At 45.8% G+C, this 27,260-nt stretch overlaps 1 protein-coding gene across 1 annotated transcript; it reads right to left on the bottom strand.

Moving 5' to 3' along the window:
* Positions 1-473: 473 nt before the first annotated feature.
* On the bottom strand, positions 474-3,999 carry LOC306918625 (uncharacterized protein). The gene is made up of 5 exons (XM_079531516.1): positions 3,880-3,999; positions 2,927-3,226; positions 1,696-1,734; positions 1,517-1,604; positions 474-620 (listed from the first exon to the last, which is right to left on the bottom strand). Exons 1-5 carry the CDS (start codon positions 3,941-3,943, stop codon positions 575-577), a joined length of 537 nt encoding a protein of 178 aa, XP_079387642.1. The 5' UTR covers positions 3,944-3,999; the 3' UTR covers positions 474-574.
* Positions 4,000-27,260: the final 23,261 nt, after the last annotated feature.

The raw sequence follows: 27,260 nt of genomic DNA, 5'->3' as shown, positions 1-27,260 counted from the left end.
CTGTCTGTATTAACCTGTAAAAAAGAATAAAAGTAAACACAAAATCTATTCGTGAGTTGTCTGACTGAATTATGGTCATTGTAGGAATTCAACAATCCAGTCACACACACACACACACAGACTTGGTTATTCTTCTGTCCATAGAGTGCAAATTTTTACTTGTGCTACTGCTATATCTACAAATACTATTAGCATTGAGTGACTGCAGTTTCTTCCAGTGGTGAAATGCAGTCTTTAATGCTAAACACAGATGCAGAGAAAGGGAGAAGAGAAATGAACACACAGCGACAGTAGACCTAACTTCTGAATGAGATATTAATTTGATGCTGAACTAGAGATCACACATAACATAAACACAACAAAGTCCAGTATAACTGCATTCATATTCACCTCCCGGTCAAATAGCATGGGGTTGGGGGTTCAATGTTGTCAGAGACGAAAGGCGTCTTTGTCCCAGAAAGAAACGAGGGAGAAAAACGGGCTGAACACGTCGTCATTCAAAATGGAGCATGATTGCCTAGAAGGTACACCAATGGACAGACAGATGGACAGAGTAGTCTGGTGTTTAACTGTCTTATAACTCTTGGGGAATCTGTTTCATTTCGCCGTCATTGGTTGACCTATACAGGAGAGGTTAAAACATGATCATCAGGTATTATTTCTAATATAAGGAGGAAGAACTTTTTCCAAAAAGTGTACAGTATTTGTTAAAATCATGCTTTTATGTGGACACGCCCACCAGTTCATTAAGTATGCCTGGTTTGACTGGTGGGTGGTGATGGGGGGTGATCCACCTGAACTGAAGCCGCACCCACAGCTGTAGTTGTATGATAAAGGGGGAGGGGTTAAGGGAGGGGCTGATAGTGTGATATCATTATATTACTGTTCATTTCATTGGCCCGTTTGACTGTCAAGGGTTCAGCCTCCAGGAAGAAACCCTAAATACAAAGTTAATACACCATTGCACATAAAAACGACTCCAGGGTGTCTAATGAAGTACTGTCACCTCATAGACACATGAAAAACTGGAAGAATACAAAAATTGTGGCACTCCATCTTTAAACAACAGTCAGTAGGCCTATACTGTCATGTTCAGATGCAGAAAGGCAAAAATAAATCCAAAATAAAGTTTAATTTAATAACTTTATGTCCAACCCACATGGTCTTCTTCATCAGGGTCCAGTGTTTCTCAAACGTTTCAGGCCGGGTTCCCTCCAAAGTAATTATATTTGAACTGGAGGGGTCGACCTCCAACCCTGACAAGCTCGCAGTTGGAATTGTAGGAGTTGAGGCATTACATTTACTTTGACTCAGTTCCACATAATTATATATTGTGAAAATAGCCGATCTACAAGCTCACAACGCCTTGCATTGGGGTTATTTTCACAATGGTTATTTTACAATTTGGCCAATGTTTGACCAGTTTTACTTTTTATATATAGTTTGTTCATTATGTTTGATGCAGTAATGGTCCCTTTTACATTTCATTTAAAGGTCTTAAAATTCTGATTATTACCTTGTTTCTTTTTTTCTATGTCTGAAGACTAATCCAACTGCGATGGTTGTGATGATTACAGCAACACCAATGGAAATAACCATGATAACTGGTGAGGAAAGATGAGAGAGTTATATGTCCTACAATGATACACTCATGGATCAAACAGGCATGCACTTGATTAAAATAAAATAACTTACTGCAACCTCTCTGATCTGCTTCACATGTCTCATACAGATCTGCAAAACAAAATAATACTAATTAATTAGTAACATATCTACCTATCTACTGTACATAATCAATGAAGGTCAATGACCCCCCCCCCCCCATACTGGGGGGGGGGGGGGGGGTCATATACTTTCTTTATATGATGATTTCCTGTTTTTCATAGACGTATATATGTATTTAAATGTTCTGATGAATTGAAAGTGGAGGACCCTGATGTAAACACGTCATGGTTTCGTCCTCGTGGCAGTTTTTGTATTGACTTGTGCTTTCATTTGAAATGCACCCATTCTGTATACTGTGAATAACATTTTCAATCAATCAATCAATGATATAGACTATACGTTGAATAGAAGAAGGGAGCGCTGCCGTGGTCCTTTGTTTGTTGAACTGAATGCAGGTGCTCGTTGGCGAGGTTAAAACATGAAAATAAAGAAGAGGATCCAAGGCACTCTGTTCCAGTGAGGTGAAAAAAGCCTTTATTATAAGTTTAAGTCATGGCAAAGAGCATTACAAAAAGGGAGGACCAATGCGCTTCGGCGTAATGATATAGACTCATTTAAATATACTACGTAATTTGCTCGGGAAAACAATAGTCGAGTACAGCGTCGATATGATTGGACATGCTTATGTGCGTTCTCTCAGTATTTCCCTTTGTCTTAAGCACTATGCAAACACTGCTGTGGGATCCGACATTCAGGAAACCGGGTTCAAATCCGGGGTAGAGGGGGAAAGTTACATAGTGCTGCGTTAAATCCATCTCTCACCAGGCACGTGCAGAGAGTGTTAGAGAGGCAGGGGCTGAAATCCTGTAAGAGGGCACTTTTGGACAAAAATTGCGAAAATAGCAGATCTACAAGCTCACAATGCGTCGCACTGCGATGCGTTGAGAGCTTGTATATCAGCTATTTTCGGGGCGCAACCCTGCAATCTTTAGCTACTGGAGATGCGGTGTACGACATGGATTTCGAAACAAATTTGTTCAACGCAAAATGCTACGTTCCAAGTTCAGGAGACTTCGGAAAAAAGCAATTGTCCTGAATGCCGCCTTCCGGTATGGCATGGAAAGGAGTGGCATTTCGCATTTCTTTCACCATAGTAAATGCTGCATTCGTGGTCTGGAGAGGGGCAGTTGTTTTACAGACGGTTAAAAGGGCAGGGGCTGAAGCCCCCTTTGATGTCTGTGTGCACGTCCCTGTCTCTCACCTTGTCTGTCAGAGTAAATGACACGGGTCACCTCCTTCACCAGGCCAGAGGAGAGAGTGACCACACAGTGGACCTGTGTAGCGTTGCTGCTACAGAAGCCGTCCAGTGTGACAGTGCTGCTCACTGTGACGGTACCGTCGGCGTTGACTGAGTGGACGCTGCTGTAGCTTGAAGAGCCTAAATGTGTGCACGGAACCTCCAGAGTTACTGTCAGAGCGGGACGGGACACCGCCGAGCAGGACACAACCGTCAGCTCTGTGCCGTTGGGGCGCGTGACGAGTAATGTGGGCTCTGGTTGCTCTGGAAAACAAAAAAAACATATATATATTTTTTCTTTTAGGTTGTATGACCTCAATTACACCCAAAAAACCTGAACTTTGAACATTCAGTGGATTTTCTCTGGTCTGGAGTTTTCTCTGGGGGTTGGAAGCCTTTTGAGCTGCAATGAAAACAGGCAAAACTGTGAAAACAGTGACATCTGCTGGCAAATCCCATTGCCATCTATGGGATTTGCAGGCTGTGACAGCACAAACCGCAAAAAACTCTGAGCACTTGTTTGAGCCAGAAAACCCCAGACCATGCACATACTACTGCATGTTAAAAGTTCAGTTTTTTTGGGTGCAATTGAGCTCAGTAAACTTAACAAATTAAGAAAAATTACAAACACTTTTTTTTAATGTCATAATCCCTTTAATTGTTTTGGAGGCAAGCAACCTCAGACAGGTGTGTGTGTAGTTGCTAATAAAATGTCTTGACACACAGCGCGGCTGAGGTGACATCATGCAGTGTTGTGTTTTTGGCAGCAAACTCATTTCAGTCCCTTGAATAGCCGCAATTTGCAACTCTAGATTTTTTTATAATGGGATGAATCTAGAGTTGCAATACCCTCCATTCACTCCCCACTCATCATTTTGCGTTTGCGATCTCCTTGTCTTAAACGACGTTAAACTCACCAACATTGCAGCTGTAGTCCAAGCTTGAATTATTCTCTTTCAATCTGCAAAGCTTGTTTTTCATAAAAATCCCCCGTAGACATGTTATGAGCTACTTTCTGTCAAGAAATTCTGTGCAAGTGATTCTTTTTCTAAGTGCTGGAGTTTGGAAGCGCTCGTCGTAAGTCACTGAACGTCCCTGCATGCATCTGTTTCGCATTTGCACATAATGCAGGAGGCAGCAGCGCGACCCCTTAATACAAACGAGCGCTTCCAAACTCCAACATTTCTTCTTCTTCTACGACATGACATGCACAGCATGTAGATGCAAACATTTTACCAAAGTAAAATAAAGTAAAACGAATACCTCGTTGGCTGCGTGCAAATAACAAAGAAGGGAATCTCTTCAGTCTTAGGTCCTTATAACCTTTCTTATGACAGTCTCTTGTAACTTAGTCTCTTTGTGTGACCAGTGCAAACGGAGCTGCTGCACCCTGCTGCTGCTAGCTGCTTGTGGCTTGATTGCTTACACAAAAAACCTGTGTACCCAATTTACATGAGCAGACCAAACGAGACACGGAACATGACTTTGACTCTTCAAAATAAAAGCGTTACAACAACTTGACACAAATACATGGAATAATGTTTTAAACGTAAAGGTGACTTAATTATGAACTTCTTCATTATGAACTTGTACCTTTTAGGAATAAAGCAAACTATATCACCTATAGTGGCAACAGTTACAATATGAATGTGTTTAAATGCCAGTGTAGCTGGTTCACACACACACAATGCAGCAGGCATTAGACAACCTGACAGCCACCAACCTGGCAACCCTGAATGAGCCAATCAGCTGCCAGTCTCTGGTGTGTGTGTGTGAGAGAGAGAGTCCTCACAAGTACTGTTAAACAAAATCTACCCTAACGTCAGTAAAAAGTACATTAAAACAGTTTTTCCTTTCCAAAACAAACACAACGTACATTATGACAATATTTCACCCTTTGCATTGGTAAAATAGACTTTTTTCTTTTTTTCTTCCCTTCCTTCCAAAAAAGATAAAATTACCCAAAATCCATGTTTAAAAGTATTCCATGATGGCTCAGTGGTTCTGGCAGTTGCTGATGGTGTGAGAGGACGCTGGTTCGAGACAGGTCAAGATTCGTGACCTCGGACCAAGGACTAAGGATCCAGAATAAATAAATCCAAATAAATCACTCTTTACCTTTTGGTCAAGTAAATGTACCATTGGAATGTATGTTGGCGGACGTAATCCAAGATAATCCACTCTGTCAACTTGTAACAGTCAGCAGTGCCAGTTGGTGCCACAGGGTGGTGCACTGCTCCCTTTTGTTTTGCTTTGTGTAGAAGATCTGACGTCAATTCCACCTCTTGCTATAGATAGACATGACATGACATGATATGTGTCAAACAATTGTCACATGGATGGATGATTAGCCGTGTTTATTTATTTATTTCCGGGGTGAATGAATGAATGAATGACTAACCCTGTAAAACCCGGATTAATTTCTACTTGCAAAAAAACGATTTCAACCTTACTACTACTTTTTACTACTAGGACTTATCAGAGGAAATCATGTAAAATAAATTATATATATATTTTTGGCACATTTATAATAATTATTAAAATAATAATAATAAATTAATAATTTACATTTGGGGGACATCTTTCACAATAATAAGGATAAATCCAAATAAATCACACTTTACCTTTTAGTCAACAAGTCAAAAGTCAAGACAAGGACTAAGGACTAAGGATAAATCAATCCCGGCCCCTCCATAGGGCCGGGGGTCCGCCGGGGGTCCGCGGAGGGGGTCTGCGGGGGTCCCCGGCCCTATCTCGGCCGTCCCTTGTCCGTTTCGGACAGGGGGAAAATCGTTCGAACCGGGCCGCCGTCGCGGTGGCAATAGTTGGAAATGACACGTCCACCAAGGGGAAACCTTGACCAGGCTATGGTGAGTATGCCAGTATGGCCACTATATGCGTGTACTATGTTGGCAGCAGTGCTCCGTTCACGTTTGTTTATTATATTAGTGCTGTCTGCTGTGATACCTGGCTTAATATGGTCAATACTGAATCAGTCTAAAATATGCTTTGGCGGACCCCCCCCCCCCCCCCCCCCCCCCACCTCTTGCTATAGACAGACATGACTTGACATGACATGACATGATGTGTGTCAAACAATTGTCACACATGGATGGATGATTAGCCTTGTTTATTTATTTATTTCCGGGGGGAATGAATGAATAAATAAATAAATAAATAAATGGATGGATGGATGGATGGATGGATGGATGGATGGATGGATGAATCATATATTCCCGGGGGGCATTTCTCTCCAGGTGAGGACAATGCCATCCAGTCAACCAAATATGGATGTCAGACGATCAGGCATCATCTCGTATGTATTACTTCTACTACTACTACTACACACACACACCCAAACACGCAAATGAAGGGGCATGGTTCCGGCTACTTTGTGGGATTGGTTTATGCAAATTAAGGGGCGTGGCATGCAAATTAAGGGGAGTGGTATGCAAATGAAGGTGCGTGGTATGCAAATGAAGGGGCATGGTATGCAAATTAAGGGGCAGGGTATGCAAATGAAGGGGAGTGGTATGCAAATGAAGGGCATGTTTCGGCTACTTTGTGGGATTAGTTTATGCAAATGAAGGTGCGTGGTATGCAAATGAAGGGGAGTGGTATGCAAATGAAGGGGCATGGTATGCAAATGAAGGGGAGTGGTATGCAAATGAAGGGCATGTTTCGGCTACTTTGTGGGATTCGTTTATGCAAATGAAGGGGCGTGGCATGCAAATTAAGGGGAGTGGTATGCAAATGAAGGTGCGTGGTATGCAAATGAAGGGGCATGGTATGCAAATGAAGGGGAGTGGTATGCAAATGAAGGGCATGTTTCGGCTACTTTGTGGGATTAGTTTATGCAAATGAATGGGCGTGGCATGCAAATTAAGGGTAGTGGTATGCAAATGAAGGTGCGTGGTATGCAAATGAAGGGGCATGGTATGCAAATGAAGGGGCACATGGTATGCAAATGAAGGGGAGTGGTATGCAAATGAAGGGCATGTTTCGGCTACTTTGTGGGATTAGTTCATGCAAATGAAGGGGCGTGGCATGCAAATTAAGGGGAGTGGTATGCAAATGAAGGGCATGTTTCGGCTACTTTGTGGGATTAGTTTATGCAAATGAAGGGGCGTGGCATGCAAATTAAGGGTAGTGGTATGCAAATGAAGGTGCGTGGTATGCAAATGAAGGGGCATGGTATGCAAATGAAGGGGCACATGGTATGCAAATTAAGGGGAGTGGTATGCAAATGAAGGGCATGTTTCGGCTACTTTGTGGGATTAGTTTATGCAAATGAAGGTGCGTGGTATGCAAATGAAGGGGCATGGTATGCAAATGAAGGGGCATGGTATGCAAATGAAGGGGAGTGGTATGCAAATGAAGGGCATGTTTCGGCTACTTTGTGGGATTAGTTTATGCAAATGAAGGTGCGTGGTATGCAAATGAAGGGGAGTGGTATGCAAATTAAGGTGCGTGGTATGCAAATAAAGGGGCATGGTATGCAAATGAGGGGAATGGTATGCAAATGAAGGGGAGTGGTATGCAAATGAAGGGGCATGGTATGCAAATGAAGGAGCATGGTATGCAAATGAAGGGGAGTGGTATGCAAATGAAGGGGAGTGGTATGCAAATGAAGGGCATGTTTCTGCTACTTTGTGGGATTGGCTTATGCAAATGAAGGTGCGTGGCATGCAAATGAAGGTACGTGGTATGCAAATGAAGGTGCGTGGTATGCAAATGAAGGTGCGTGGTATGCAAATGAAGGGCATGTTTCTGCTACTTTGTGGGATTGGCTTATGCTAATGAAGGTGCGTGGCATGCAAATGAAGGTGCGTGGCATGCAAATGAAGGTACGTGGTATGCAAATGAAGGTGCGTGATATGCAAATGAAGGGGCATGATATGCAAATGAAGGGGCGTGGTATGCAAATGAAGGGGAGTGGTATGCAAATGAAGGGGAGTGGTATGCACATGAAGGGGCATGGTATGCAAATGAAGGTGCGTGGTATGCAAATGAAGGGGAGTGGTATGCAAACGAAGGGCGTGGCGACACCCACTAATTTTTGCATAAGCGACACCCACTAATTTGCATAGCCCTCACCCACAAAGTAGCCGAAACAACGCCCTTCACATTTTCATAACCCACTCCCACAAAGTAGCGGGAACATACGTACATGTCCCCCACATGATGACGTACATGTTCCATTCGCGACGACGTACATGGTCCCTCCACGATGACGTGCATGTTCCCTCCACGATGACGTACATGTTCCCTCCACGATGACGTACATGTTCCCTCCACGATGACGTACATGTTTCCTCCACGATGACGTACATGGTCCCTCCACGATGACGTACATGGTCCCTCCACGATGACGTACATGTTTCCTCCACGATGACGTACATGTTCCCTCCACGATGACGTACATGTTTCCTCCACGATGACGTACATGTCCCCTTCACGATGACGTACATGTTCCCTACATGATGATGTAAATGTTCCATCTACGACGACGTGCATGTTCCCTACACGATGGCGTACATGTCCCCTTCACGATGACGCACATGTCCCCTTCACGATGACGCACATGTCCCCTTCACGTTAACGTACATGTTTCCTCCACGATGACGTGCATGTTCCCTCCACGATGACGTACATGTTTCCTCCACGATGACGTACATGTTCCCTACACGATGGCGTACATGTTCCCTCCACGATGACGTACATGTCCCCTACACGATGACGTACATGTCCCCTTCACGATGACGTACATGTCCACGTCACGATGACGTACATGTTCCCTACATGATGGCGTACATGTTCAATTTACGACGACGCGCATGTTCCCTCCACGATGACGTACATGTGTCCTCCACGATGACGTACATGTTCCCTCCACGATGACGTACATGTTTCCTCCACGATGACGTACATGTTCCCTCCACGATGATGTACATGTTCCCTCCACGATGACGTACATGTTCCCTACACGATGACGTACATGTTCCCTCCACGATGACGTACATGTTTCCTCCACGATAACGTACATGTTCCCTCCACGATGACGTACATGTTCCCTCCACGATGGCGTACATGTCCCCTTCACGATAACGTACATGTCCCCTTCACGACGACGTACATGTTCCCGTCATAATGACGTACATGTTCCCTACAAGATGACGTACATGTTCCCTCCACGATGACGTGCATGTTCCCTACACGATGACGTACATGCTCCCTACACGATGACGTACATGTTCAATCCACGACGTCGCGCATGTTCCCTCCACGATGACGTACATGTTTCCTCCACGATGACGTACATGTTCCCTCCACGACGACATACATGTTTCCTCCACGATGACGTACATGTCCCCTTCACGATGATGTACATGTCCCCTTCACGATGGCGTACATGTCCCCTTCACGATGACGTACATGTTCCCTCCACGATAACGTGCATGTGCCCTACACGATGACGTACATGTTCCCTTCACGATGACGTGCATGTTCCCTCCATGATGACGTACATGTCCCCTTCACGATGACGTACATGTCCCCCCACGATGACGTACATGTTCCCTTCACGACGACGTGCATGTTCCCTTCACGATGACGTACATGTTCCCTCCACGATGACGTACATGTTCCCTCCACGATGACGTGCATGTTCCCTTCACGATGACGTGCATGTTCCCTCCACGATGACGTGCATGTTCCCTCCACGATGACGTACATGTCCCCTCCACGATGACGTGCATGTTCCCTTCACGACGACGTGCATGTTCCCTCCACGATGACGTACATGTTCCCGTCACGATGACGTACATGTTCCCTACATGATGACGTAAATGTTCCATCTACGACGACGTGCATGTTCCCTCCACGATGATGTACATGTCCCCTTCACGATGATGTACATGTCCCCTTCACGATGATGTACATGTCCCCTTCACGATGACGTGCATGTTCCCTTCACGATGACGTGCATGTTCCCTTCACGATGACGTACATGTTCCCTCCACGATGACGTGCATGTTCCCTACACGACGACGTACATGTTCCCTACACGACGACGTACATGTTCCCTACACGACGACGTACATGTTCCCTACACGACCACGTACATACCACTCCCCTTCATTTGCATACCACGCCCCTTCATTTGCATACCACGCACCTCATTTGCATACCACTCCCCTTAATTTGCATGCCACGCCCCTTCATTTGCATGAACCAATCCCACAAAGTAGCTGGAACCATGCCCCTTCATTTGCATACCACTCCCCTTCATTTGCATACCACGCACCTTCATTTGCATACCACTCCCATTCATTTGCATGCCACGACCCTTCATTTGCATAAACCAATCCCACAAAGTAGCCGAAACATGCCCTTCATTTGCATACCACTCCCCTTCATTTGCATACCACGCACCTTCATTTGCATGTCACGCCCCTTCATTTGCATAAACCAATCCCCTTCATTTGCATGCCACCCCCCTTCATTTGCATACAACGCACCTCATTTGCATACCACTCCCCTTCATTTGCATGCCACGCCCCTTCATTTGCATAAACCAATCCCGCAAAGTAGCGGAAACATGCCCCTCATTTGCATACCACTCCCCTTCATTTGCATACCACTCCCCTTCATTTGCATACCACGCACCTTCATTTGCATACCACGCACCTTCATTTGCATAAACTAATCCCACAAAGTAGCCGGAGCCATGCCCCTTCATTTGCATACCACGCACCTTCATTTGCATGCCACTCCCCTTCATTTGCATATCACGCACCTCATTTGCATACCACTCCCCTTCATTTGCATGCCACGCCCCTTCATTTGCATACCACGCACCTTCATTTGCATGCCACGCCCCTTCATTTGCATAAACCAATCCCCTTCATTTGCATGCCACCCCCTTCATTTGCATACAACGCACCTCATTTGCATACCACTCCCCTTCATTTGCATGCCACGCCCCTTCATTTGCATACCACGCACCTTCATTTGCATGCCACGCCCCTTCATTTGCATAAACCAATCCCCTTCATTTGCATGCCACCCCCCTTCATTTGCATACAACGCACCTCATTTGCATACCACTCCCCTTCATTTGCATACCACGCACCTTCATTTGCATGCCACTCCCCTTCATTTGCATATCACGCACCTCATTTGCATACCACTCCCCTTCATTTGCATACCACGCCCCTTCATTTGCATAAACCAATCCCGCAAAGTAGCGGAAACATGCCCTTCATTTGCATACCACTCCCCTTCATTTGCATACCACTCACCTTCATTTGCATACCACGCCCCTTCATTTGCATACCACGCACCTCATTTGCATACCACTCCCCTTAATTTGCATGCCACGCCCCTTCATTTGCATAAACCAATCCCACAAAGTAGCTGGAACCATGCCCCTTCATTTGCATACCACTCCCCTTCATTTGCATACCACGCACCTTCATTTGCATACCACTCCCATTCATTTGCATGCCACGACCCTTCATTTGCATAAACCAATCCCACAAAGTAGCCGAAACATGCCCTTCATTTGCATACCACTCCCCTTCATTTGCATACCACGCACCTTCATTTGCATGTCACGCCCCTTCATTTGCATAAACCAATCCCCTTCATTTGCATGCCACCCCCCTTCATTTGCATACAACGCACCTCATTTGCATACCACTCCCCTTCATTTGCATGCCACGCCCCTTCATTTGCATAAACCAATCCCGCAAAGTAGCGGAAACATGCCCCTCATTTGCATACCACTCCCCTTCATTTGCATACCACTCCCCTTCATTTGCATACCACGCACCTTCATTTGCATACCACGCACCTTCATTTGCATAAACTAATCCCACAAAGTAGCCGGAGCCATGCCCCTTCATTTGCATACCACGCACCTTCATTTGCATGCCACTCCCCTTCATTTGCATATCACGCACCTCATTTGCATACCACTCCCCTTCATTTGCATGCCACGCCCCTTCATTTGCATACCACTCACCTTCATTTGCATACCACGCACCTTAATTTGCATGTCACGCCCCTTAATTTTCATAAACCAATCCCCTTCATTTGCATGCCACGCCCCTTAATTTGCATACCACGCACCTCATTTGCATACCACTCCCCTTCATTTGCATGCCACGCCCCTTCATTTGCATACCACGCACCTTCATTTGCATGCCACGCCCCTTCATTTGCATAAACCAATCCCCTTCATTTGCATGCCACCCCCTTCATTTGCATACAACGCACCTCATTTGCATACCACTCCCCTTCATTTGCATGCCACGCCCCTTCATTTGCATACCACGCACCTTCATTTGCATGCCACGCCCCTTCATTTGCATAAACCAATCCCCTTCATTTGCATGCCACCCCCCTTCATTTGCATACAACGCACCTCATTTGCATACCACTCCCCTTCATTTGCATACCACGCACCTTCATTTGCATGCCACTCCCCTTCATTTGCATATCACGCACCTCATTTGCATACCACTCCCCTTCATTTGCATACCACGCCCCTTCATTTGCATAAACCAATCCCGCAAAGTAGCGGAAACATGCCCTTCATTTGCATACCACTCCCCTTCATTTGCATACCACTCACCTTCATTTGCATACCACGCACCTTAATTTGCATGCCACGTCCCTTCATTTGCATAAACCAATCCCCTTCATATGCATGTCACGCCCCTTCATTTGCATAAACCAATCCCACAAAGTAGCTGGAACCATGCCCCTTCATTTGCATACCACTCCCCTTCATTTGCATACCACGCACCTTCATTTGCATACCACTCCCATTCATTTGCATGCCACGACCCTTCATTTGCATAAACCAATCCCACAAAGTAGCCGAAACATGCCCTTCATTTGCATACCACTCCCCTTCATTTGCATACCACGCACCTTCATTTGCATGCCACGCCCCTTCATTTGCATAAACCAATCCCCTTCATTTGCATGCCACCCCCTTCATTTGCATACAACGCACCTCATTTGCATACCACTCCCCTTCATTTGCATGCCACGCCCCTTCATTTGCATACCACGCACCTTCATTTGCATGCCACGCCCCTTCATTTGCATAAACCAATCCCCTTCATTTGCATGCCACCCCCCTTCATTTGCATACAACGCACCTCATTTGCATACCACTCCCCTTCATTTGCATACCACGCACCTTCATTTGCATGCCACTCCCCTTCATTTGCATATCACGCACCTCATTTGCATACCACTCCCCTTCATTTGCATACCACGCCCCTTCATTTGCATAAACCAATCCCGCAAAGTAGCGGAAACATGCCCTTCATTTGCATACCACTCCCCTTCATTTGCATACCACTCACCTTCATTTGCATACCACGCACCTTAATTTGCATGCCACGTCCCTTCATTTGCATAAACCAATCCCCTTCATATGCATGTCACGCCCCTTCATTTGCATAAACCAATCCCACAAAGTAGCTGGAACCATGCCCCTTCATTTGCATACCACTCCCCTTCATTTGCATACCACGCACCTTCATTTGCATACCACTCCCATTCATTTGCATGCCACGACCCTTCATTTGCATAAACCAATCCCACAAAGTAGCCGAAACATGCCCTTCATTTGCATACCACTCCCCTTCATTTGCATACCACGCACCTTCATTTGCATGCCACGCCCCTTCATTTGCATAAACCAATCCCCTTCATTTGCATGCCACCCCCTTCATTTGCATACAACGCACCTCATTTGCATACCACTCCCCTTCATTTGCATGCCACGCCCCTTCATTTGCATACCACGCACCTTCATTTGCATGCCACGCCCCTTCATTTGCATAAACCAATCCCCTTCATTTGCATGCCACCCCCCTTCATTTGCATACAACGCACCTCATTTGCATACCACTCCCCTTCATTTGCATACCACGCACCTTCATTTGCATGCCACTCCCCTTCATTTGCATATCACGCACCTCATTTGCATACCACTCCCCTTCATTTGCATACCACGCCCCTTCATTTGCATAAACCAATCCCACAAAGTAGCTGGAACCATGCCCCTTCATTTGCATACCACTCCCCTTCATTTGCATACCACGCACCTTCATTTGCATACCACTCCCATTCATTTGCATGCCACGACCCTTCATTTGCATAAACCAATCCCACAAAGTAGCCGAAACATGCCCTTCATTTGCATACCACTCCCCTTCATTTGCATACCACGCACCTTCATTTGCATGCCACGCCCCTTCATTTGCATAAACCAATCCCCTTCATTTGCATGCCACCCCCTTCATTTGCATACAACGCACCTCATTTGCATACCACTCCCCTTCATTTGCATGCCACGCCCCTTCATTTGCATACCACGCACCTTCATTTGCATGCCACGCCCCTTCATTTGCATAAACCAATCCCCTTCATTTGCATGCCACCCCCCTTCATTTGCATACAACGCACCTCATTTGCATACCACTCCCCTTCATTTGCATACCACGCACCTTCATTTGCATGCCACTCCCCTTCATTTGCATATCACGCACCTCATTTGCATACCACTCCCCTTCATTTGCATACCACGCCCCTTCATTTGCATAAACCAATCCCGCAAAGTAGCGGAAACATGCCCTTCATTTGCATACCACTCCCCTTCATTTGCATACCACTCACCTTCATTTGCATACCACGCACCTTAATTTGCATGCCACGTCCCTTCATTTGCATAAACCAATCCCCTTCATATGCATGTCACGCCCCTTCATTTGCATAAACCAATCCCACAAAGTAGCTGGAACCATGCCCCTTCATTTGCATACCACTCCCCTTCATTTGCATACCACGCACCTTCATTTGCATACCACTCCCATTCATTTGCATGCCACGACCCTTCATTTGCATAAACCAATCCCACAAAGTAGCCGAAACATGCCCTTCATTTGCATACCACTCCCCTTCATTTGCATACCACGCACCTTCATTTGCATGCCACGCCCCTTCATTTGCATAAACCAATCCCCTTCATTTGCATGCCACCCCCTTCATTTGCATACAACGCACCTCATTTGCATACCACTCCCCTTCATTTGCATGCCACGCCCCTTCATTTGCATACCACGCACCTTCATTTGCATGCCACGCCCCTTCATTTGCATAAACCAATCCCCTTCATTTGCATGCCACCCCCCTTCATTTGCATACAACGCACCTCATTTGCATACCACTCCCCTTCATTTGCATACCACGCACCTTCATTTGCATGCCACTCCCCTTCATTTGCATATCACGCACCTCATTTGCATACCACTCCCCTTCATTTGCATACCACGCCCCTTCATTTGCATAAACCAATCCCACAAAGTAGCTGGAACCATGCCCCTTCATTTGCATACCACTCCCCTTCATTTGCATACCACGCACCTTCATTTGCATACCACTCCCATTCATTTGCATGCCACGACCCTTCATTTGCATAAACCAATCCCACAAAGTAGCCGAAACATGCCCTTCATTTGCATACCACTCCCCTTCATTTGCATACCACGCACCTTCATTTGCATGCCACGCCCCTTCATTTGCATAAACCAATCCCCTTCATTTGCATGCCACCCCCTTCATTTGCATACAACGCACCTCATTTGCATACCACTCCCCTTCATTTGCATGCCACGCCCCTTCATTTGCATACCACGCACCTTCATTTGCATGCCACGCCCCTTCATTTGCATAAACCAATCCCCTTCATTTGCATGCCACCCCCCTTCATTTGCATACAACGCACCTCATTTGCATACCACTCCCCTTCATTTGCATACCACGCACCTTCATTTGCATGCCACTCCCCTTCATTTGCATATCACGCACCTCATTTGCATACCACTCCCCTTCATTTGCATACCACGCCCCTTCATTTGCATAAACCAATCCCGCAAAGTAGCGGAAACATGCCCTTCATTTGCATACCACTCCCCTTCATTTGCATACCACTCACCTTCATTTGCATACCACGCACCTTAATTTGCATGCCACGTCCCTTCATTTGCATAAACCAATCCCCTTCATATGCATGTCACGCCCCTTCATTTGCATAAACCAATCCCACAAAGTAGCTGGAACCATGCCCCTTCATTTGCATACCACTCCCCTTCATTTGCATACCACGCACCTTCATTTGCATACCACTCCCATTCATTTGCATGCCACGACCCTTCATTTGCATAAACCAATCCCACAAAGTAGCCGAAACATGCCCTTCATTTGCATACCACTCCCCTTCATTTGCATACCACGCACCTTCATTTGCATGCCACGCCCCTTCATTTGCATAAACCAATCCCCTTCATTTGCATGCCACCCCCTTCATTTGCATACAACGCACCTCATTTGCATACCACTCCCCTTCATTTGCATGCCACGCCCCTTCATTTGCATACCACGCACCTTCATTTGCATGCCACGCCCCTTCATTTGCATAAACCAATCCCCTTCATTTGCATGCCACCCCCCTTCATTTGCATACAACGCACCTCATTTGCATACCACTCCCCTTCATTTGCATACCACGCACCTTCATTTGCATGCCACTCCCCTTCATTTGCATATCACGCACCTCATTTGCATACCACTCCCCTTCATTTGCATACCACGCCCCTTCATTTGCATAAACCAATCCCACAAAGTAGCTGGAACCATGCCCCTTCATTTGCATACCACTCCCCTTCATTTGCATACCACGCACCTTCATTTGCATACCACTCCCATTCATTTGCATGCCACGACCCTTCATTTGCATAAACCAATCCCACAAAGTAGCCGAAACATGCCCTTCATTTGCATACCACTCCCCTTCATTTGCATACCACGCACCTTCATTTGCATGCCACGCCCCTTCATTTGCATAAACCAATCCCCTTCATTTGCATGCCACCCCCTTCATTTGCATACAACGCACCTCATTTGCATACCACTCCCCTTCATTTGCATGCCACGCCCCTTCATTTGCATACCACGCACCTTCATTTGCATGCCACGCCCCTTCATTTGCATAAACCAATCCCCTTCATTTGCATGCCACCCCCCTTCATTTGCATACAACGCACCTCATTTGCATACCACTCCCCTTCATTTGCATACCACGCACCTTCATTTGCATGCCACTCCCCTTCATTTGCATATCACGCACCTCATTTGCATACCACTCCCCTTCATTTGCATACCACGCCCCTTCATTTGCATAAACCAATCCCGCAAAGTAGCGGAAACATGCCCTTCATTTGCATACCACTCCCCTTCATTTGCATACCACTCACCTTCATTTGCATACCACGCACCTTAATTTGCATGCCACGTCCCTTCATTTGCATAAACCAATCCCCTTCATATGCATGTCACGCCCCTTCATTTGCATAAACCAATCCCGCAAAGTAGCCGAAACATGCCCTTCATTTGCATACCACTCCCCTTCATTTGCATACCACGCACCTTAATTTGCATAAGCAAATCCCACAAAGTAGCCGAAACATGCCCTTCATTTGCATACCACGCACCTTCATTTGCATGCCACGCCCCTTCATTTGCATAAACCCCTCCCACAAAGTAGGTGGGGTGACACCCACTAATTTACATAAGCGACACCCACTAATTTGCATATACCACACCCACAAAGTAGCCGAAACCACGCCCATCAAATTTGCATAACCCACACCCACAAAGTAGCCGGAACCACGCCCTTCATTAGCATAAACTGCTCCCACAAAGTAAGTTAGCGAGAAAAGTCGCGAAATTCTAAAGAACAAATCCGAGACCATTACCGCAACCGGGTCGCGGCCCCGATCGCAGCCGTATAGGGTTTGGGCCAAACAGACATACGGTCGCGACAGTAGCCCTGCACGAAAGCCTCGAAATTTGCGACTTTGACGCGAAAGTCGCAGAACAAATCCGAGACCATCACCGCGGCCGGGTCGCGGCCCCGATCGCAGCCGTATAGGTTTCGGGCCAAACGGACATACGGCCGCGGCGGTAGCCTTGAACGAACGCCTACAAATTGCCGACTTTGACGCGTGACAATGCGCCAACGATAAAACATCACGGTCCGACGTTCGGATATGTCGGAGAGCCATCCGAGACGAACGGTTAGGTGTCTCGGACGTACGCCTCCGACAGTCGTACAAAACGTCCTTCACTTTGGCTCTGTGCATGCAGACACGTCATAGACCCATAGACTCTAACAGCGTCCTGGCTGAAAAAGTGAAACGAGACCGTGCCTCTTAGAAAGGTCGCCCGAGGACGTTCTATAGATCCATGCGTGCGTCTCCGGGAGCTCTATAACATATCCGAAAATCATCCCGGAAGGCCTCACCGTCGTGGCGTTCCAGTGAAGCAAAGTTTGACGTTCACGCGCGCCTACGCCGACGATCGTAAGTCTGTTCGGGATGGGCCGAACACCTCTGCGATCGCGGCGACGAGCCGATCTTCGTGATGGTCCGAGTTTTTTTCTGCGACCTCGGGAACCTCAAATCTGACCCGAGGCCTAGCATTGCAGTGTAGTTCCCTTTATCGGACGCTTGTAAGAGTCCCACAAAATCGAGACCAACGCCATTTTATTCGCCATGGCCTGAATATGGATATTCAGGGGTGTTACATATTTAAAAAAATATCTATCACTTAATTGTTAAGGCATTTGGCCCAAAGGTCACCGTGGCAGTCTTTCGGCTGACCTTTGACCTTTGCAAACGTCGTGGAAATTCGAGACCGGTTCCATTGGATTCGACATGTCCTGAATATGGATATTGGAGGTTCTTACATATTTTTAAAATATTTTTTAAGAATTTGGCCCAAAGGGTCACCGTTGCAGTCTTTTTGCTGACCATTGACCTTTGCAAACGTCCTGGAAAGTCGAGACCGGCCCCATTGAATTTGGGACGCTCTAAATATGAATAAAATGTCTCGTTTGCGAAGAATAGGGTTAGGGAACATATTTTAAAGGTGTGTTTTGTCTGTTTTCACTTCTGTGGAGAGAGGAGGCAGTCTTTTTGCTGACCATTGACCTTTGCAAACGGCGTGGAGAGCCCAGACCGACGCCATTGGATTCTGCATTTTCTAAATATGAATAAAATGTCTAGTTTGTGAAGAATAACATTAATGAACATGTTGTGTTTTGTGTTTTGTCTGTTCATTCAAAAAGAGAGGAGAGGAGAGGAGGGGAGAGGCATATGCCTTCATACATGTGGATGGGCTGTGGCGCTGTTCTGAATTCCACTGGCAGATGACGGTCTTTTCTTTGATTCGTTTCTCTGACTTCCTATGTAAGTGCTGCTATTAAAATGCTTACTTTAAAAAGACTAAAATAGCTAAAATACAACAATTCATGGTCATAAGTTCATAAAGCATAATTCATAATAATGTCATGATACAATAATAAATATGTGGTTCATAATTGATTTCATATGAGGTTAAAAATGTAAACATGATGTGATGATAACTTTCTGAGGCAGAACCAAGTTCCCTGTCTGTCAGTAGCAACACTGGACCATGATTGATTGACTGATTGATGCATGATTGCCTGGCATTGCACACAGGTGGTACAAACATTTCTCTCACTCATTCAGACTCTGGTCTGCACAAGGAAGCACACTCGCAGCAGAGTAGTGTGTTTGAACTGTTTAAAGTTATTAAACACGGTCAAAAGGACATTCAAAGGACTGTATGAAACTCAAGAAGCATCAAGAACCTCTTTACACAACAAGCGGCCAACGAGGTATTATTATTTGAGAGTTATCTTTGTTGTGTTGTATTGTGGTGTTTTGACGGACACGTTCACCTGCGCATCGCGCATTTCTACATGTTTTGTATTTCTTTGTTTGATCAATATTATGTATTGCGACGTAATTTGTTGATTGTTTATGTGTTTATTATTTTGTGTGAACATAGTTCTCACGGCATGGAACAGCAGAGGGATGAGAAGAATGCCCAATAAATGCCCGTTTATAAAGAACCGACCTGTGTCGTCAATGTTGTGAGAAGAGCTACATCCTACGTGTGTGTGTTTCGTGTCGTGTCATTCATCATCACTTTGTTTACTTTACTTTATCACAGCTAACAGTCACATCAAGGTCTGTGAAATAGTTGGTAATGAATGAATAGCTGACTCTGTCGCGATTTTGGCTTTTATGGTGAATGTTTCACAACTATATGAACATGTATTATTCAACTTTGGCTAGTTGTACAAAGCCATGGGTCTGAATGTAAACAAAGTATATGCTGCTTTATAAGACAACGTTTTATTTTTATATTGAGTGGTGGTGTGATTTGCATGTTATGTAATGAGTCCGAGTTTGTATTGTGCTAAACCAGTCACCAGAATACAGTAATGTTTATTATTGATCTAAAAACGGACTAAATGAGTGATCTGGTATAAGTACTGTAGCATGGATAAGAAGCTAACTATGTGTGACAGGTGGGACATTAGGACCTGGAGCTGCCTGCCCAGAGCAGAGCGGTAGCTTGAGACCCGTGAGATCAATGAAGCTCACGTTTGTTCTCATTCTGTCGTGTGCAATGCATGTAGCGTCAGTGCCCAGCAGCACCCGTCGCGTCCGTGTAAATCAATTTACCAAGGTATGTTACAACAAAGGCTTACACATTGTAGTCTGTTGCATTTAGTATGATTTAGAGTTGTAGATACTTATTGTTGTTGTGCTTCTAGAAACTGTTAGTGCTGTTGTGGGGCTAGGCTGTACAGGGCAGACTACACTTGGACCCAGTGTCCACACATACTATTTAACAGAACACGGGTATGAGTCTCACACTTCAATGTGGATTATGGTGGCATGCCAAAGGTAGCCCTTTGGCATGCAACCACCTTATGTCATACTTTTAATTCACATATTTATTATGATGGGGAATTAATATTGTTTCTGTTTTGATTGATTGATTGAAGAATGTATTAACAGTTTGCAGAATTACAGTACATTTCAAGCACAAACTCAATACAAAGGCTGTTAACTGTGAGTGGACGACCCAATTAAGCATTACACTTGTTTCCAATAGGGTCCACCATGTTCAAATCAACAAAACATTTAGAGACGTACAAATAGACACTTCTATAGACAGAACAGGAATTCATCATAAAAGGAGGTATTTCATGGTAGAACAATGTCAGAACGGATCCAGACCTGGCTAGCCTGAATCCTGCCTGCTGGGTATAAGTGCCTTGGGCCTAGGAGGTAGGAAGATGGGCTTGCCAGTATGTTTATATTATAATGAGTACTTATGATGGGTGCTCGGTGTCTAATTGCTCTGTTGTATATTGCAGGATGAACTGGTGACACAGAGTGGTCAGCAGACAGCCATTGCTCTTTTCCTCAGTTTTACTTTGTTTTTAATTGTTTCCATGCTCTTCAGTGCCTCCAGTATTTTATATAACCTTATTGAAAGAAACCCCCTGTACTGTATATTTTACTGAATGACCGTTGTTACCCCCCTTCCCCACTTCTAGTGTGCTTTTACCTTTTGACTAACAGTCAGCAAGTGTTTTGTGTGCGCAACATAAGCCGCAGTGCCATGATGGTTGCAGTGATTTATATCTTATTCTCGTAACAGTTTGCAGTGATTTATATCTTATTATCTTAACAGTTTGCTGTGTTTATGAGAAGTGCTATATTGTCCCTCCGGTCAAGTAATTTAAATACAACATTTATGAAGGTTTTGCTATCTGTATTATGTGAAATTGTGAATAAAGTTGATCTAGTGATTGTACACAGAAAAGCCTCTGTCTGTCTATAAAGTACTTTGCACGGGGATTTTGGTTACAAGAGTAAATACTGAATACGGGTCTCTCACCCATTGAGAGTGGCGTAGTCTTAGTCTATGAACTTGGTTCTTATTCCAAAAGTATCATCAGTGTCCATCTGGTCACATTTGCTAATCGGAATTAGCATTAAGCTAACTGCATCCACTATAATGTTACACATTATATTAATGTGCTCTGTGTGTTCAGCCATGGCCAGGACGTCGAGGCACGACCGAGAGATGGCGCTGGACGCCAAGAGACGTCTGTGTGTGAGTTCAGATCCCGTGGAGAGGCTGAGGCTGCAGTGCCTGGCCCGAGGGTCGTCTGGCATCAATGGCCTGGGCAGGTGAGTGTGTGCGCGTGCGTGTGTGTGCGCGCGTGCCTCCCTCAGGCACAGCAGAGGCGTACACAGACAGTTGGACTGTGAGGTGACGTGGCAGCCCTCCTCCTCCTCCTCGCCATCACCCAGGAAGCCTTGGAGGTGTCGGCCGGGGTTGCTGGGCTCTATAACATATGAAAATCAGACCGGAAGGCCTTACCGTTGTGGCGTTCTACAGAAGCAAAGGTTTTAAATAGCAGATCTACAAGCTCGTAGCGCGCCACTCGGTGTAGTGGAACGTTCGCGCGCGCCATGTCGACTAGAAAGGTCGCCCGAGGACGTACTACAGTTCTACGCGTGCGTATCTGGGAGCTCTATAACCTATCCGAAAAGCAGACTGGAGGGCCTTACCGTTGTGGCGTTCTAAAGAAGCAAAGGTTTTTACGTTCGCGTGCGCCATGTCGACTAGAAAGGTCGCCCGAGGACGTACTACAGTTCCACGCGTGCGTCTCGTGGAGCTCTATAACATATCCGTAAATCAGACCGGAAGGCCTTACCGTTGTGGCGTTCTACAGAAGCAAAGGTTTTAAGTAGCAGATCTACAAGCTCGTAGCGCGCCACTCGGTGTAGTGGAACGTTCGCGCGCGCCATGTCGACTAGAAAGGTCGCCCGAGGACGTACTACAGTTCTACGCGTGCGTATCTGGGAGCTCTATAACCTATCCGAAAAGCAGACTGGAGGGCCTTACCGTTGTGGCGTTCTAAAGAAGCAAAGGTTTTTACGTTCGCGCGCGCCATGTCGACTAGAAAGGTCGCCCGAGGACGTACTACAGTTCCACGCGTGCGTCTCGTGGAGCTCTATAACATATCCGTAAATCAGACCGGAAGGCCTTACCGTTGTGGCGTTCTACAGAAGCAAAGGTTTTAAGTAGCAGATCTACAAGCTCGTAGCGCGCCACTCGGTGTAGTGGAACGTTCGCGCGCGCCATGTCGACTAGAAAGGTCGCCCGAGGACGTACTACAGTTCCACGCGTGCGTCTCGTGGAGCTCTATAACATATCCGTAAATCAGACCGGAAGGCCTTACCGTTGTGGCGTTCTACAGAAGCAAAGGTTTTAAGTAGCAGATCTACAAGCTCGTAGCGCGCCACTCGGTGTAGTGGAACGTTCGCGCGCGCCATGTCGACTAGAAAGGTCGCCCGAGGACGTACTACAGTTCTACGCGTGCGTATCTGGGAGCTCTATAACCTATCCGAAAAGCAGACTGGAGGGCCTTACCGTTGTGGCGTTCTAAAGAAGCAAAGGTTTTTACGTTCGCGCGCGCCATGTCGACTAGAAAGGTCGCCCGAGGACGTACTACAGTTCCACGCGTGCGTCTCGTGGAGCTCTATAACATATCCGTAAATCAGACCGGAAGGCCTTACCGTTGTGGCGTTCTACAGAAGCAAAGGTTTTAAGTAGCAGATCTACAAGCTCGTAGCGCGCCACTCGGTGTAGTGGAACGTTCGCGCGCGCCATGTCGACTAGAAAGGTCGCCCGAGGACGTACTACAGTTCTACGCGTGCGTATCTGGGAGCTCTATAACCTATCCGAAAAGCAGACTGGAGGGCCTTACCGTTGTGGCGTTCTAAAGAAGCAAAGGTTTTTACGTTCGCGCGCGCCATGTCGACTAGAAAGGTCGCCCGAGGACGTACTACAGTTCCACGCGTGCGTCTCGTGGAGCTCTATAACATATCCGTAAATCAGACCGGAAGGCCTTACCGTTGTGGCGTTCTACAGAAGCAAAGGTTTTAAGTAGCAGATCTACAAGCTCGTAGCGCGCCACTCGGTGTAGTGGAACGTTCGCGCGCGCCATGTCGACTAGAAAGGTCGCCCGAGGACGTACTACAGTTCCACGCGTGCGTCTCGTGGAGCTCTATAACATATCCGTAAATCAGACCGGAAGGCCTTACCGTTGTGGCGTTCTACAGAAGCAAAGGTTTTAAGTAGCAGATCTACAAGCTCGTAGCGCGCCACTCGGTGTAGTGGAACGTTCGCGCGCGCCATGTCGACTAGAAAGGTCGCCCGAGGACGTACTACAGTTCTACGCGTGCGTATCTGGGAGCTCTATAACCTATCCGAAAAGCAGACTGGAGGGCCTTACCGTTGTGGCGTTCTAAAGAAGCAAAGGTTTTTACGTTCGCGCGCGCCATGTCGACTAGAAAGGTCGCCCGAGGACGTACTACAGTTCCACGCGTGCGTCTCGTGGAGCTCTATAACATATCCGTAAATCAGACCGGAAGGCCTTACCGTTGTGGCGTTCTACAGAAGCAAAGGTTTTAAGTAGCAGATCTACAAGCTCGTAGCGCGCCACTCGGTGTAGTGGAACGTTCGCGCGCGCCATGTCGACTAGAAAGGTCGCCCGAGGACGTACTACAGTTCCACGCGTGCGTCTCGTGGAGCTCTATAACATATCCGTAAATCAGACCGGAAGGCCTTACCGTTGTGGCGTTCTACAGAAGCAAAGGTTTTAAGTAGCAGATCTACAAGCTCACAGTGGCACAATCCAGGCACATTGTCAGCTTGTATTAATTGGACAAGAAGTATATAGGGCTTTAGTGGAAAACGCCAGTGTGTGTGTGTGCTGTGCTCACGTGCACATTTGGGGGGAGGGCCCTCCTCTGCAACCTAGATATACGTAGATTTTCGGGATCTGGCTTTTGATTTAGCGTAGGACACATTTACGTGACTGCAAAGACGAAACCGAAGTGGGTGAGAGGGGCATACTACGTCCAATGCACATTGTTTAGGCGGAAGGAAGGAAGCATTTGAAATGTGCGCGCGTCAAGAGACTACAGTGTGCTCAACGCAGCCGAGCCCTTTGTGACCGCTGGAACTTTTACAATGACAGACTCTTGGAACTTTTAGTGATTCTATAGAGAGGGTCAGGAGACTGGCGGAAGAGTTGAGTTGGCCCGTTCAGAACCCGACGTGTGAATGGAGGATGTCATATTGACCTGACAACAGGTTCTACAAAATGTCTTCTAAATCTTGACAGTTTTCTGAAAAACCTATGTTTCTATGTCTACATTTTCATGTCAAGGACCCCCAAAAATATATGTAATTGGCTGCCGACCACCATCTGAAAATATGTTGTTCCAGGGACCCCACAGAAGAAAATATTTGAGTTAAAAACGTTCGAGAATCATGAAAACATTTTCACAACCTTTCAAAAAATAGCAGATCCACAAGTGCCGCGCTACGAGCTTGCAGATCTGCTATTTTCCAATAGCTAAAAGTATAACATAATGCTTAAAACACCAAAAGGGGTTCCCATCCAGAATGGGGTTAAGTACACAACAAACTCTCACTGCTACGTCGTTTATATTGATGCTCGGTGGACGCGATAGGTGGGCTGCCTGCCTGCCTATCACGTACCTATTTCAGGTACTGTATTGAAGAAGGTCTACAGATCTTGGGGCAAGGACAATAGAGCACCGAAGTCTGACGTCACTTTCAGTAGAGGGCGCCAGTACACAGGTTCATGTATTTTTTTTATTTGCATTGAAATCCCCATAGAGGGATTTTAGGTCGCTTCATATAAGATCTGTGTTTGAAAAATGAACCGATCATCCCAGCCTTTCTGTCAGGGGGGTACATTTCCACCTTCAGTCGATGCTTCATATCCACATGAGTGAAAAGGCCGGGATGATCGGTTTATTTTTCAAACACAGTTCTTATATGAAGAGATCTAAAATCCCCCCTATTAGTCCAGTAATAATGAAATTTGACCTCTAACTAATTGCAAAAAAAACCAACTCAACTGATTTTGCATCTTCAATATATCCTGAATAACAGAAAGAAAGTTGCCTGGAATTGTCAGAGGGGAAAGTGTTGAAAATGGCCTGTACAGTATGGCCACCATTGACATCCTATTATAAGGCAATATTTTCTAAATTTCCTTATGCTTTAAGTAGCATGTGACATATCAAACTAGGTTGTTGTCATGATGCTGAAGCCATTCCAAGCATTAGTTTTGCATAAAAACACTCATTGGGCTAAATTTGGCCATAGCAACTTGCCAAAATGTAATGAGGTCAGCACATTTGACGTCAGGACTTCGGTGCTCTATATATATCTTATCGTTGCTGTCGGGCAGAAACCTTATCTCCATATTCTCACTTTTTATGAGTTTTCTTTTGTAAATGAACGTCCTACTTCAGTGTTTTTCAACCTTTTTTCATTTCAAGGCCCATTATTTATTCGGCATTATTTGAGCCACGGACCACCATGTGATGACATTTAGCCTCTCAAGACGTCAGACCCAAACTAGAGCATTATTTTGATATTGTTGGATTTTGTCCACAATTCCATGGTGTATTGATGTGGCACTGCAGGTACCATTAGGAGAGATAACAGGCAAACGTTGATCAAAGATAACAATTCTTCTACATTCTCTAATTGCGTAGACCTCTTGTAAATTAAGTTATGCAGATGTTTAAAAAATAACTGAGAGGGTAACATGAAACCAAATGGACCTGTACGCTGGGTCCATTTGGTTTCATGTTACACTCTCAAGAGTTAAAGATCTATAAGGGCCCATTTGGTTACCAACTCTCCATCATTTAGCTGGGGACCACCTGGAACCCCCTCAAGAACCACTGGATGGTCCCCAGACCACTGGTTGAGAACCACTGCCCTATTTGATCACCACTACAGCAGCGTCACACGTAACCCATTTAGACCTGAGGACGATTCTACAAATGCCTTCTAAATCCTGACAGTTTTCTGAAAAACCCTATGTTTCTATGTCAGTGGTTCATGTCAAGGAGCCCCAAAGAAATGTAAAATGTATTTGGCCTCCGACCCGATCTGAAAATATGTTGTTCGAGGGCCCCGACCCTTCCCCAGAAGCAACGATTTGAGTTAAAAACGCTCGCTCTGAAAGAATATATATTCAAAGATTTGCACCACATTTTCACGATTTTTCAAAAAATAGCAGATTTACAAGCTCGTAGCGCGGCACTCGGTGCCACGCTATGAGCTTGTAGATCTGCTATTTTTCAATAGCTAAAGTATAACCTAATGCTTAAAACACCAAAAGGGGTTCCCGCCCGGAATTGGTTAAGCATCAAAAGTAGCAGATCTACAAGCTCAAATCGCGGTGCAAAGCGCCACGTTT

This window comes from Electrona antarctica, assembly GCF_951216825.1.
Source record: "Electrona antarctica genome assembly, contig: scaffold_158, whole genome shotgun sequence".
NCBI lineage: Eukaryota > Metazoa > Chordata > Actinopteri > Myctophiformes > Myctophidae > Electrona > Electrona antarctica.
The sequence above is the reverse complement of the archived record's forward strand: the minus strand, read 5'-3'. Positions and strand labels throughout refer to the sequence as shown.